The following is a 15,313-nucleotide window of genomic DNA, read 5'->3' as shown; positions in this document are numbered from 1 at the left end:
TTGGAAATTTGTAAAAAACACAAAACAGAACCACAAAGCTGCATCTACAGACAGGAACTACCAGGGCACGACGACTTACCAACGGTGGCTTCCAAGTGATGGACTTCTGACCAGTGGTTAGGGAGGAGTGCCGATTAGTATCTGCCAGATGGTGGACTACAGATTCCCATTTCAGCTCTGCCAGCATGGCCAATTGGCCATGCTGGCAGGGGCTGATGGGAATTGTAGTCCATAACATCTGGAGTGCCAAAGGTTCGCCACCACTGGACTACGCTGATCAATTAAAACTACATAATTACAATAATTTTTTTTAATTTCAAAAATATATTTGTCTATTTCATAGATCAGCCAACACATTTTTGTTAAAAAATCTAATTAAACATGGGTGTTAAGTGTCCACGCTGACTGCCATTTAATCAGTTGTCACCCACATTTTTCAAGCAGATACACAATTCAAGAGGAAAAAAACCCAGTTTTCAGATTATGTATATTGTGCAAAACTGTATTTATAGAGGAATCTTTATGAAGTTCAGAAACTGCTATTTAGAGATATCTCTTAATATTCATAATTTGCTTCCATACTTACCCAAATCAGTGCTAATTTAAGGAAATAGCAAAACACATTCATTTGAATAAGCCGGTTTGTTTCTAGAGACTATTATGCAGCTAGAGGATGGAAACGCCAGGAACGTCTCTACACAAGCTGTATTGATGCTCCACTCCCACACATGTCCACAGGGACTGTGCAGAAGAAGTTTTACAGCGGCTCAAATGCTGTGCTTAAAAAAACTTTCGTTGTGTTAACCCCATGGTTTGTCTCTAGATTTCAACAGTGGAAACAGCTTCCTGATTTCTTTCACAATATCTCCATGTTAGAACAGTAAGCACCAGGGTATAAAACTGAAGGGGGAAAAAACCACACCTAAAGCTTCCTATATGGCATTGTAGAAACATAGGCCACTTTGCAAGAGATGGGGAGGAGGGGAGGGGAGAAAACCCACATTTAAAAAATTAGCACTGGCTTGTTTTGGAACACAAGGCACACACACAAAAAAGAAAAGAGCAGACATCAAATCAGAACCGTGAATTTCACATGAACAGATAATACCTGACCTGTACCATCCTTAAATATATCTTATAATGTTAAATAGAAAAATGGAAAAAAAAATACAGCAGCAACGTAATTGTAATTCTGACGTTAGAAACAGTGCGTAGACCCCTCCTGAGTTGTTCACTCCAACCATTTCAGAGACAGTAACTTAAAATTCTCAACATTTCGTTTCACAGGAAAGAAAGTTCAGTGTCTGAAGCCATTGCTTGGGTTTCTTGGATTTTTGCTTGGTAACTTGAAAAGTTTATAGGAGTTCTCTTCCTCCGAGACAAGATACTTAAGTATGGTTGTTCTATAATTTAGCCCACTGATGTACCTTACGTAAAAACTGGCCGGGGGGGGGGGGGGATCTAGAGTCTATATTTCATCGACGTTTTGTTGAGAGGGAGCCTCTACTTTCATCTTTTTAGAAGGTGGCGCTCCTTCAGAGTCCTTAATAGGAGAAACAAAAGAGGAGAATTAGCATCAACACTGAATAAAAGCAACAAGAAAGTCTTATTCGTACAGAGGCACAAAATATCCCCAGATGGCAAATGTTACAGCCAATCTGCTATTTTCCCTGGAGCCACTTTTTAATAATTTATTTCCCTTCGTAGGTTCCCCCATTCGCACAAGGAGAAAGGTGTTTCTAGATAAAAAAAAAATACTGCCTTTCAAAGTAAAAGCTGCATGAATCACATGCCTCTACAAAAATTACATATGCCAAAGATAAGCCAAGGCACCTTCCCCCCCAACCCCCCAACACACATTAAGACAGGTGTCAGAAAGTGCCTGGAAGACATCTTTTGAATCTTGTAGACTAGACTAGTGCAGACTTTATGCAATTTGCTGACACTTTGCTGCCAAAGGATGCTTGTCAGGAAGTACCTATATACTCGTGTATGTCGACCCGAGTATAAACCAAGGCTCCTAATTCTACCACAAAAAAACTGGGAAAACTTATTGACTGGTGTATAAGTCGAGGGTGGGAAATGCAGCAGCTACTGGAAAATTTCAAAAATAAAAATAGATACCAATAAAATTACATTAATTGAGGCATCAGAAGGTTAAATGTTTTTGAATATTTATTTCAAAGAAAAACAGTAAACTACAAGAACAATATGGTATCAACAATAACTTTAAAAGTGCAAAAATCAGCAACCAAGCTAAAACACAACAGTTAAAATCCTTCAAAACTGGATTCCTCCTCCTCATCTGTCTGTCCAAACAGAGCTTCAGCTGTAGCTGGTGTAAGGTTCTCAGCATAGACATTGTCATCATCACCATCCCTGCTGTCGTTCTCATACGAAGCGCTGTCTTCACTGCCGTCCATTGCATCACTAATGCCACATTTCTTGAAGGCGTGTTGCGCCATGTCCTCTGGAATCTCTTCCCATGCATCACGAACCCACTTTGCTATCAATTCTATGTCGGGCTTCATCAGATTTCCAACTTTTGTCAGTCGGGCTTGACCAGATGACATCCATTCATGCCACATCTTTTGCACACGGTCTTTGAAAGGTTTATTTAAGCATACATCTAGGGGCTGCAATACAGATGTATGCCCACCTGGAATAACGGCCAAAGTAACTTGAGAAGACTTTGCCAATGTTTTAATGTCATCAGATGTGTGGACTCTGAACATATCCCAAACTAGCAATGATGGTTTTTTCTTTAAGGCTGCTCCTGGTCGTCCGTTCCAAATTTCTTGCAGCCATTTTTTTGTTCTGCCTTCATCCATCCAGCCTTCAACATATGCACGCACTGTGATTCGTGGTGGCAATTTGACCTTTTTTGGCAAGGTCTTTCTTTTAAAAATAATGACAGGCTGCAGCTTAGTTCCATTAGCCAAACATGACAGAACGACTGTGAAGTGGTTTTTCTCATTTCCTGTGGTTCTGAGAAAAACAGTTTTGTCTCCCAAACTTGCCACAGTTCTGCTGCTTGGAAGATCAAAGGTCATAGGGGTTTCATCCATATTCCCAATATCTCCCAGTTCATAGTTATGGATCCTTCTTTGTTTTATGATGAATGAATGGAATGACATCACTTTATCATCAAAGTCTTTTGGCAACTTCTGTGAAATCCTGGTTCTTTGCTGCAAACATAAGCCAAACCTATTCATAAAGCGGGTACACCATCCTGCTGACGCAACAAAAAATTCAATGCCTGGTGCTTTTAATTTGTCATCTTTAGCCAGTTGAAGGGCACATAAGCAAATTCCCATGCGCGTTACGCGGTAACCATTTTGACAACACTCCGTAACCCATTCATGCAATTCAGTCTCTAGAGCCCCATATGAAGTCGTTGAACCACGTTGAGCTTTTTTTGCCTTTGGAATATTTTCCAAGTCAGCTTTCATTTTCCGCCAGTCCCTCACTAGTTTTTCATCAACACAAAATTCCCTACTTGCAATTCTGTTATTGCTTTCCTCTGCTCTTGACACAACCTCAAGTTTGAAACCAGCTTCGTATGACCTGCGTTTTTGTCTTGGTCCAGCAATAGAAGTACTGGGTTCCATTTTCTAACAGGATAAAAAAAAAGACTTTGAAAAAGAATGCCATTAATAAGATGTAATAGCCACTAACAACATACAACAAACCTAATTCTAAGGCTAAGCCAAACACAACCTACTCTAAACTACTGGTAACCGCCATAAAGTTCAACATTCTTATGTTCTTATCATGAGGAGGGTCTGCAGCAGGAAAAGGGAATCAGTAGAAATTGTAATTTTAATCTAGATCCAACTCCACTCTTTGTAAAAGCTTGGCTATCAAACAAACCCAACACTTTGAAGTGAGAGGGAAATATTTTTCATCTGCCAGTCTAAAGATGATTTCCAGGTTGAATAAATTCATAAATTTTGGTTCCCCAATCTGCTGTAAAAGGACACAACTCAAGATTAAGACCTTGTAATTATAATTGTGATTATAAACCCAGCAGGGTGATTATAAACCCAGCAGCGTTTTCCCCATGTTTATTATTTCTATTGTATTTATTTTATTAAATTTATTTTCTGCCCTTTCCTGACTGTTATTAGGCTTGGGGCAGCCTATGTCAAGGTTCATGCATTCTGTCTAAAAGGACAATGGGTGATGTTCTTGTTATATGATGTGGTAGATCGTACTGAAAAAAACACAGTATGACTCAGTTTCAGGTTAATTAATTACAGCTTAATTTTTAGGCCTCTAATTTAGGCCTCTCAGTGCAAAAATACTTTGAACGTGTTCAGTGGGCCAGGTTGCACTAAGCATTTTTCTTGAGCTAATCTTGCTGAATGGAATTCAGATTGGGCACCATCTTCTTCCTCTTCTCTTTCGCTCCACCCCCAATACTGTCATGGAGAATATGTCACTTTGTGCTTTAGAATGCTTGTGAAATGCTCCCTTCCCACCACTACCACTTTTGAGGGGATGCACATCTGAAGGTACCTGCTACAATAATAAAGTTAAAAAGTTAGTATAAAAGGCGGTCTAATAAGAGGATAGACCTTAGTTGGGTGTGTGTGTAATAATAAGATATTGGCAACCATGATTGTGTAGCAGCTATTCTTGGATTACATTTTCTGAATGAGTCTATTCTAACTTACATGTTACAGAGAGATTGGAAGGTAATTTTTTTCAAAAAAAGTTTTCTTCCATATCAGCTTCTCTCTATGGTTAGAAATGTCTAGTAATGCCCCCAGGCATGTTGAAAGGGACTCAAAGTCAACCGCTTTTTCACTGCCACAGCTATCCAGGGAAAAAAAATCACATGTGTCTATTGTTGAAATAGACAGCCTCCCTTGGGATCTGAAAACTAAGAATTACCGGTATGAGTTTGTTCTCACCTTTGGTCTGATTCCAATAATGTCCAGGTTCTAAGCAAAAAATTGTCAGTGATTAGCTAGGAAAATTAAGACCAGCCTTGTGTTCACTGAGTGATTTTTAACAGAAAAATCCATTTGTGATGCAAAGCCGAGGTAAACCCCTCGCAGGACATTCACCCTGCACGGAAACCCACTGCAGCTCGACAATGTAGCCTTTTTAGCCCCGAATTCACGCCAAAGAGGCACCTGACGTCAGGGCGGATGACCCCGCCTCCTGTCCCCAGTGTTTTCAAACGGAGGGGGCGTGTGTGATTGGTTGGCGTGGTTGGCAGCAGGCGCGCAGCGGCTCTCAGCACGGCGAGCCACCATCCGGCAGAAGCTGCTCTTTTCGGGCGGTAGGAGCGATGCCTGGCGACAAGGGGGACAGCGGCAACAGCACCGGGGAGGACCCGGCCTTCCAGGAGGCCGACTTGCCCCTCTCGGTCAGCCGCACTCCGGCTCGAGGAAGGCCTCCTGCGATGCCTGGCGATTCCTGGGAGGTTAACTCCTGCACACGCGAAGGTGAGCGTGGTGGGAAGGTCAAAGGTGAGCGGGGTGGGAAAAGCGGAAGGGCTGATCGAGGTGGAGAAGGGGTGGGCCAGGTCACCGCCGCTGCCCTCCTGCCACTTGTGTTGGGGTGAGCCGGGTTGCCGCCGCTCTCCTGCCGTGTGTGTTGGGGTTGGCAGGGTCGCTGCCACCGCTCTCCTGCCGCTTGTGTTAGGGTGAGCCGGGTCGCCGCTGCTCTCCTGATGTGTGTGTTGGGGTGGGCCAGGTCGCTGCCGCTGCCTCTCTCCTGACGCTTGTGTTGGGGTGGGCCGAGTTGCTGCCACCGCTGCTCTCCTGCTGCTTGTGTTGGGGTGGGCCGGGTCGCCACTGCCGCCCTCCTGCCGCTTGTGTTGGAAGGGGTGGACAGGCCACTGCTGCCGCCGCTCTCCTACTCTTTCTCCCTCACTCACGTATAAGTCGACAGGGCATTTTTCAGCCTAGAAAAAGGGCTGGAAAACTCTACTTATACACGAGTATACACAATGCGAGGAAGAAACATGGTTTCCACTAAAAACAGCAGCAATATCTTTGAAGCAACAGGCAAGAGACGTGGAACAGCTCCCATGACCATCCTTTATCTAGAAAAGAACCAGGAGATTGACCGCCTTTCTATCTTGTGACCAGCATTTTAAATGGAAAGAATGCACAACCCCTACCGCAGGGGTCTGCAACCTGCGGCTCTCCAGATGTTCATGGACTACAATTCCCATCAGCCCCTGACAGCATGGCCAATTGGCTGATGGGTAGTCCATGAACATCTGGAGAGCCGCAAGTTGCAGACCCCTGCCCTACCTCAAGCCACACAGCGGGTTCTACCAGTTACTGGCTTGTTAACATATGCACACATCTTGTGTTGAGAGCCAGCGTGGTGTAGTGGTTAAGAGTAGGTGGCTTCTAATCTGGAGAACCGGGTTTGATTCCCCACTCCTCCACCTGAGTGGCAGAGGCTTATCTGGTGAACCAGATGTGTTTCCGCACTCCTGCTGGGTGACCTGGGGCTAGTCACAGTTCTCTCTGAACTCTCTCAGCCCCACCTACCTCACAAAGTGTCTGTTTGGGGAGAGGAAGGGAAAGGAGCTCATAAATCATCTTGAGTCTCTTTACAGGAGAGAAAGGTGGGGTATAAATCCAAACTCTTCTTCTTCTTCTTCTTCAGTCCAATCATAAATTAAAGGGACATCTAGGCTTTCACAAGACAAGCCAGTTGACATAGAAGTTTCCATGTATGAACAAAGGACTGCGGTGCAGACAAGTCAGAAAGTTCAGTGGCTGACTGTCGATGCCAAGACAGAACTGTCAAGCATTAACACAAACAGACAAGGTGAGAAAATTTAACATCAAGGGCTTGGCTGGAAGTTGGCAAGCTGTGACTCTGATTGCTGACAATGCCCCTTCCCCATTTTTGTTTGAAGTTACCGCCTGTTTTTTAAGAGGTCTGCATAACTACCCTTCCAAATTACCTGAGAGTTTTTAGATGTCTCTGTGGCAGCGTCGTTTTCTGCCAGCGGCTGAGTTTCCACTTTTTCTGAACTATTCATGGAATTATCCAATGAAGACTGTGAATTCTGTTCATCGGATGCATCTGAAAAAAAGCGTAAAGGCAAACTGCAGTGTATATACACGCAATGCTTTTTATCAAACAATAATTGTGCAAGGATCTGAGCTAGAAGAGACCCTGAAACAGTCAGCAAGCGAGGATATCTGGCCCTGGGAACTCTGTAAGTTAGATACAGGCTAACAGGTGTCTGCAACCTGCGGCTCTCCAGATGTTCATGGACTACAATTCCCATCAGCCCCTGCGATCATGGCCAATTGGCCATGCTGGCAGAGGCTGATGGGATTTGTAGTCCATGAACATCTGGAGAGCCGCAGGTTGCAGACCCCTGGGCTGGAAGCTGGACAGCCTGTTGTGGCAGCCACTAGAGGGCGGCACGACAACACGGATGTGCAGCAAAAAAATAACCCTTCAAGTATTTGGGTATTGTGCATGCAGAGTGGGAAGCCTGCAGACAGCTAAGGGGGGAGAAGCAAAGTAGGAGAGCAATGGCCTCCCCACCCGATTAATTACAGAGCTGCAACACATGACCTTGAATTCACACAAAAAGCCAGTTTGTTCTAGTATCTATAAAAGGATTTCCGGAACAATGAAAATGGTGTCTCACACAGGACAGACCTTCATAAGTGTCATTCATACAACTTCACCAAATACATTCTCATTAAGTGGATCCATTCAAAAACCCAATCTCAGTTTATAGTTGCTTAATTCCAAATATAGGACTCTACGTCGAAAGTTTAAATCGCAGTAAAGACATGACAGAATCCGGGAAGTGGCTAGACAGAAGTTAAGAGGGCTTTATAAGGTTTTCTGAACTGAGAAAAGGGAGGTTAGGGCCTTTCTCTGACCAGAAGGTCTGAATTCCTCATACATTTTCTTTCACTCACGAGTGCAAAATCAAGAAAGCTAAAGAATTAGATCTTGCATTCCTTCAGAATATATTTCAAAATACATCCTAAAAATGAATGTGTCTACGAGCAACATCCAAAAGTGCTTCAGAGCTGCACTGAATTAGATTAAAATTCCATCTAACCTTAAAGCAAGGAGCCGCTGAAGCAGCTTTCAGATAGCAAACTATTTCTATCTGTTGCTTTGCTTGATTACAAAGAAGCTAACTGAGCTCCAGAGGAGCTCAAATCCAGCACCTTAGATCTCAGCCACTCAAGACTGAGAAGTGGGAAAGGCCTGCACACTTCCCAGGCCAAGGAACTGTGCTTTGTACTGTGATTCACCTTTGGCAAAACTATTCACAAAGGGAAACTGGACGTTTGGCATCCAAAGCAGAAGAAAGAGCAACTGGTCTTTAAAAATGGGTTTGTCTGCTCCAAGGAGGGGTGTTCTTTTCGATTTTCTTCATGTGAAAGAAACAGAATGCCAACCTTCTGCTAGCCCTGAGAAGACAAAGAAAGGTAGTAATCTATCAAGTTACCTTCTGAACCGGGCTCCTCTTTTGCATCTGTCTGAGTATCGTCAGACTTTGAGTCAGGACCGTCGGCTTGTCCTGTTGAGTTTTGCTCTGGCGTGGGGCTCGAATTGCTGCTGTTCTCTTGTTTTATCGGAGAAGCATCAGCTATTGAACTCTGGTTGCTGTTATCGTCTATGAACAAAAGGGTGGCTTGGTGAAAAAAAATCTGAACATTCCAAAACGTTTTTGGGAAAGGACTGTGGGTATCACATTTAAAATGATCTTGCACCGATAGCATGTTCAAACTTCTCTGTGCTGGAGATATGAGCCTGACCAAATCTACACAGAAGTGTTTTATTTACTTATTCATTTGTTTCATTTATACCCAGCTCTTTTTCTTGTTGGGAGGAATCAACTACAGCCTAAGTATCGTGCTTAGTTCAGTTGTTAGTGGAACTGTATTGCTTTTCATTTGAATATATATGTGTTGTTGTTGCTGCTGCTGTGTGTCTTCCCACTATTTTGTTTTCCAATTTCTACCCTCTTTGAAATCCAACCACCTTTTCCCTTTAGCTTTTCCTTTTTTACAATAAACCTTTTTATTAGGACAATTCTTTGGCTTTGCTTACTTAGTACAACTATCTGGGATGTTTCTCTTAATCTCTTCCTAATGGGCTAGACTACATGGGTAATACCAGGGTGGTGATAAATTATGTGGTTATTATGTGGTAGATCCTCTGAAGATGCCAGCCACAGATGCAGGCGAAACGTCAGGAGAGAATGCTGCTAGAACACGGCCATACAGCCCGGAAACCACACAGCACCCTATGTGGTTATTGTCTTAGTACTGTGCAGGAAGACGACCTTATCAGTGGGACAATCTAGAGGGTCTCAGGAGGTCCTGAGAGGACGTGGTGGTGGGTTACCAGGGTACTTTTCCAGTATGAAAAGGCACCATTTTCCTCTTCCTACTAAAACAGGAAGCCAGTGCACATTTTTCAGCACAGAGGAGATATGATACCCATATTTGGCCCCTGGCAACAACCAGGCTGCCATAGTCTAGACCCGTGGTGGCGAACCTTTGGCACTCCAGATGTTAAGGACTACAATTCCCATCAGCCCCTGCCAGCAAGGCCAATTGCCCTTGCTGGCAGGGGTGATAGTATAGTCCTGTAACATCTAGTCTCAAAGGTCACTCCCTCTGGCCTAAATATGGAGTGTAAACTTCATTGGCCCTCCAGATGTTATGGACTACAGATCCCATCATCCCCTGCCGGCATGAAGCTGGCAGAGGATGATGGGAACTGTAGTCCATAACATCTGGAGGGCCACGAGTTTGACACCTGTGGTCTAGACCAAATGAAATTTCTGGACAGTTCTGACAAGCAGCCCTATTACAATCATTTGGATGTGATCAGAGAATGGAGGGCTGAGGACAAACAGCCACCAGTGGTGTTATGAGCCGAAGCAGATATATACACAACAGAGCTGCCTAGATGGCTATTTAACATTCCCACAGACTTTATTCCAAAACCTGGATTTATGTTTGCAGAATCTCCCTGTTAAATATACTTGCACACATACAGCTATGTAACAGCCGGGGTCATTCAAGTATAAGGAACCATCTGGGCTGAAAGTTCTTGGGCCTCTTGGCTTAGCTGCGCACATGTTCACATGCTCTCTCCGCTACAAGATTTCTCCCTATTTCAGTGCAAACTGTAAGGTGAAATAGGATTTCTAATTTATCTCAATGGCAAGTCCAAGTCAACTACTGCAGCATGTTATTGTGCATTAGTTAACCTACTGATTAAAGGAAGCAGTAGTATCCTTGTCGTGGAGACTCGTATCTAGCTGGTAGTTCATTACAGATCTAATTACATTCTGATTTTAGCTCTGTAATGATGCTTGGCAGAACAGTAAACACAAAGATTGGAATTCACATTAGACATAGCTATAAAGACTGTGGCTAAAGTCATCTGTTCACTTGTCCTATGGGACGAACATAGGGTCTGAGTTCTGCTTCCAAACTACATTACAGGTGACAGCAAACACGGCTAAACTTATAGCAAGTGAAGACACCAAAAGCAAGTAATAGTATTTCAAGCAGAACACTTTGCTAACCAACCACTGGGGCAGAATTAATGCCTGGCAGAGCACGACATGGGATGGCATTAAGCAAATGCACCAAGAACTCATGGAGCAGATTAAGAGCCAATCCAGAAGGCTGAACTGGTTTAGATCAGCTGTGAAGGATCAGCTATTAACTCTGCCCTGGTCCGGTTGACCCATTTTTGGAAGCAGATCTCTGGGGTCCCAAAGTAAGAACTGGAGGTACTGGAAGTTTTCATATTAATGAGACTGAGTGTGATTTTCACAAATGAAAAACAGGCGCTCTGCTTCAGAGTCTAGAAAGCATACCACCTTCTCTTCATCTGAACACAGACATTTACACCTTTACACTTTGGTAAGAAGGCTGAAATTCATTCAAGCAGAAGAAAGGCAGCTCCTTCCTGACAAAGTGGCCTTGACCCACTGCCAAAAAGCACTTCTGGAGTTTCAAGCCCTTGCTTATAGATGTTCGCTAATAAAAGCTATCATTTTACCCACTTTGCCTCTCACCGAGACATCCAGAATTGGAAAATTACAGATTCCACTGATGGTAGCCATGGTAGCATTTAATGACTCACTCCAAGTGTTAATCTGTCAAGCACATGCTTCTGGAGAGAAAACCTTAATTTCCCCAGTTCACTTTCAGCAAGCAGGAGACTTTACAGAGATATGCAACAGGGGAGGGGAGAAATCCTCACATCCTGGAATTTACCCTGACAACAAAGGAGAATCTGCATTATCAACAATATGTTAATGAAATCACTGTGAACTAGAGCACAAGGCAAGGTGAAACGGAAAATATCCGAGGCTTCCATTTCTTACAGCATCACCGCAGGGCGCTCTTTGGCATTTTAGGTTCCAGTCGTTTAAAAACACAACAAATCAGATTTAAAAGGAACACCAGAAAAAAGGCTCCCAACAATTACAGTCTAGCAACAGAAGAGGTTGACATGGGAAGCTGTATACCCCCCCTTCCTGGGTGGTTCTGAATGCTAAGTTGGCCAAGTTCTGTTACAGAGAGGTTTTAAGGTGCAGGTATTCTGCTGCCCAAGGGGCACATGAACCCAGGATGCAGGTGCTGGACGAAAATTCTTACTTTAAAAAGCTTTGCAGAATGCAATCTAAGGTTCCATACTATTTTTTGTAATAATGCCAAGATCTACTGTGTTTCCCCGAATATAAGACAGTGTCTTATATTAATTTTTGCCCCCAAAGATGTGCTATGTCTTATTTTCAGGGGATGTCTTATTTTTCCTGTGTTCTGTTCGTCGGGCATGCTTCCAAACAAAAACTTTGCTATGTCTTACTTTCGGGGGATGCCTTATATTTCACACTTCAGCAAAACCTCTACCATGTCTTAATTTGGGGGGATGTCTTACATTAGGGGAAACAGGGTACAGCCATTCTAGCTTTCTTACCATACAAAATCTCCACCCCCACACAGCTCCCTCATTTTTTACATGAAACAATATTCACCCGTCATCATTTTCACCCTTACCCCGACGGCACAAAGCTGCAGCCCACGAATGAGCGCTCTCCCTCAAATAGTCTCACTGAAGCCTTCTGCTTTAAAAAGATGAGGTTGCTGTTCAACAGTCAAATTCAGTATAAGGCAGGTCCATGAGACTGTTGGGGGACAGGTGAAAATGATAATGGGTGGCTATAGCACTCTTGGCGCTGTCTGCTCTGATTGGCAGCTGCTTTCCAGAGCATCAGGGAAAGGTCTTTCACTACACTTGCTACATGACCCTTCTGACTGGAGATGTTAGGAATGAAACATGGGAATCTCTGCATGCACAGCAAATGCTCTCCCACTTGAGCCAAAGCCCCTCCCGCAAGTCTGTGGGGTTATGGTGTGGCCCTTACCTCAAAGACTTCTTCTGAAAGGGAGACAGAATTGCCTGATGCTGGGAAGCCATGGTTTTCTGGTGAACCAGATATGTTTCTGCACGCCTACATTCCTGCTGGTTGGCCTTGGGCTAGTCACAGTTCTTCGGAACTCTCTCAGTCCCACCTACCTACCTCACTCACAAGGTGTCTACTGTGGGGAGGAGCTTGTAAGCCACCTTGATTCTCCTTACAGGAGAGAAAGGTGGGGTATAAATCCAAACTCCTCCTCCTCTTCTTCTTCTCCATGCTAATTTTTGTTTCTTACTTTATACAGCTGAAGTCCCCAACCAGGAGTACAGGTCACATATCAATCAACTTAGAATCCAAATTCACATATCCTCTCCCACCCACTGCCATTGTCAGTGGCAGAGAATTCTTGCCCCACTCACCGTGCATGTCCATCATTCCAGGAGAGGAGCTGTTCTCTGGGGTAGTGACCTCTGACCCACACTTTTCATCTTTGCCCTTTTTCTTATTCTTGGATTTCTGGAACAGGAAGACAGATCTAAGATTATGAGCTCATACTGACTTGATTCATGGTCAGGGTCTGGTGCGTGCATCCTTCAAGTGAAGCGCAATTCCCAGAAGACCTTTTTAAAAGGTTTACTTTCTAGTGGTCACATCATTAGAGGGCGTCTTCATATTGTTATATCACCTTGAGTAGCTCTCCTGTAATAAGACTACAACAGCACCATCAAAAATACTTGAATGATACCAAGAAGAACAGATCCAAATCAGTGTGACTGATCAGGCCAACTGAACAGGGCAGCCAAGTTTTTGAACTAAACAGATTCCTTGAGTCAGGAAGGCAGAGACACCAGAAAAAGAATTCCTCTCTATATCTGGCTGTTGCCACGCTTGATATACAATTTCTAACTGACACAAACAAAACTAGACTCTGAAGTCAATGAAATTCACACTGTGATTTAAGATCACCAGCAAAGATTGGGGAGAGGTCTCATAATTAAGCTTTGAATTTGCACTTGAGATGCTCCCTAAACTGCAGAATTGCATGTTCAAGTACTTGAACTAATCATTAGAATGCTATTTTCACTATTATTTCATTCATTTATACTCCCCCCTTTCTCCCCAGTGGGGACCCTGCTTAATGATCCTGCATTAAGCAGAGTGTTGGACTAGATGGCCTGTGTGGCGCTTTCCAATTCCCTGGTTCTACTCAGCAGAGCAGTGTTTTCTCACAAGATGGGATAGAAGCTGAGAGCTGACAGGTAAACAAGCACTTGCCCTGTTGTTCAGGCTGATATTCATAGCTGGAATTAAGCAAATTACAGAGCTCACATACTCAGAGGGGATATTACTATTTACATTTGTATCTCATTCTGCCTCTGAGGAGCTTAAGGCAGGATACACAGCCCCCCTCCCCACTAGCAACTTCACAACCCAATGATGTAAATAAATCTGAACAATCAGTAGTTGGACCAAAGGGACCCAACAAACTCAGCAGCTGAGCAGGATTTTATAACAGGGATATCCAAGTCTAAGGGCGGCAGAAGGACTAGTTGGAGGAATGGCCAGGGGAGGTTCAGGGATGGGGTGGAGCAAATCACGATAAGAAGGAAGAAGCTCAAGGAAGTCAGAGAGGAAGCTGGTGCCTGCATTTGTATACAGTTGGAAATCACTGCAGCGGGAGCGACGAGGCTTCCTTGGACTCCACTTCGAGCAAGAGGGACCAGGACCCTGATTCCCCCAGTCAGCCCAAAGGGAGGCACTCATCCAAGTATTTGTACGTCAGACCAACAGGGAGCCACAACACTTGCTGATTGACACATGGAGCAGCCAGCCCACTCCCGCAAAGTGCTACGAGCCTCACAGAAGACAAGCCAGCAACGGAAAAGGTGAGAGCATCTCCTGCCCCAAAGATCCATGCATGAAAAAAAATGCAGCGTTTTCAATTAGAAGGCGACGTAATTTGTCTCCAAGGAGAAAGTGCCAGCTGCACCACTCTTGGCATACCCAGAGCCTGCTGAGAGAATGAAGAAACAGATGCTTGGGGCGGCGGGGGGGGGGGGGGACCCGGCTTGGAAATTAGAGCACTTGGGTCAGGCGACGCTTTAGAAATCAGGAGCAGATGGCTGCATGACAGCCTCAGGAAGCAGGGCGGTGACAAGTATCAGGGATTTTCTTGGTCAACAGCATATCTGTCTGCCGATTAAAACAGGTAGAAAACATTATAACCCTGCAAACACAGGGCATACAATAACGGCACCTTCCCAACTGGCACTGATCAGAGCCTAGGCCCCTCCCATCATGGTTCTGGGGAACAGGCTCCTATAGAGGCACGAGGGCCCCCACCGCTTCAGGAGGTGCTGGGAGGCCTACCTATTTTCCAGGGCTTTGAAAGGTGTTTGAATTGCAGGCATCTTTTAAGCGGGGGGGGGGGGGGGTTTGGAGCTTGTTATTTTATCTTCGGTTTTAGCTGGGCGTGTTTAACTACGATGGTAAGCTGCCTTGAACCAAGCGGAAAGGCAGGATATAAATGTTTAAATAAATGAATAAACCATGAAGACAGGTGGCCATAAAGATGACTATATGATGCAATCTTCATTGTCATAATCTCCAGCTGCTTCCAGCAAGGACCAAAAATAGCACCAACACTTCTGTCTGAAAAAGGAACAGCAGCTTTCAGAAAGACTTCCCCCACCGTAAAAATCAATTTTCCATTTAGCGAACATGCTGTTAATTGCCAGACTGCACTGAGTGCTGGCTCTGGAAAAGGACTTATCTACTTTTTAACAAGGAAGTTATAACCAGAGCCTCATTTTCATCCCAAGCATCCAAACTAACTGCCAACGCTAAATAATTTCCTGTGTGGTTTTTTCCCAACAGAAGGACTTGAGATTTTGAAGACTG

The 15,313-nt window shown here is 44.2% G+C and overlaps 1 protein-coding gene across 1 annotated transcript in view; it reads right to left on the bottom strand.

Annotated features, from left to right (window-relative positions):
* Positions 1-449: 449 nt before the first annotated feature.
* BCL7A (BAF chromatin remodeling complex subunit BCL7A) overlaps positions 450-15,313 on the bottom strand; it is a 33,307-nt gene continuing 18,443 nt past the window's right edge. Inside the window, exons 3-6 of the mRNA XM_048514916.1 lie at positions 12,832-12,928; positions 8,468-8,635; positions 6,944-7,065; positions 450-1,543 (exon numbers count right to left, since the gene is read on the bottom strand). Coding sequence (XP_048370873.1) covers positions 1,469-1,543; positions 6,944-7,065; positions 8,468-8,635; positions 12,832-12,928 — 462 coding nt within the window. The 3' untranslated portion in view covers positions 450-1,468. The remainder of the gene's footprint in view (positions 1,544-6,943; positions 7,066-8,467; positions 8,636-12,831; positions 12,929-15,313) is intronic.

The sequence above is a fragment of the Sphaerodactylus townsendi genome, linkage group LG13, assembly GCF_021028975.2.
Source record: "Sphaerodactylus townsendi isolate TG3544 linkage group LG13, MPM_Stown_v2.3, whole genome shotgun sequence".
NCBI lineage: Eukaryota > Metazoa > Chordata > Lepidosauria > Squamata > Sphaerodactylidae > Sphaerodactylus > Sphaerodactylus townsendi.
Note: the sequence above shows the minus strand (reverse complement) of the source record. Positions and strands in the feature narration are given on the sequence as shown.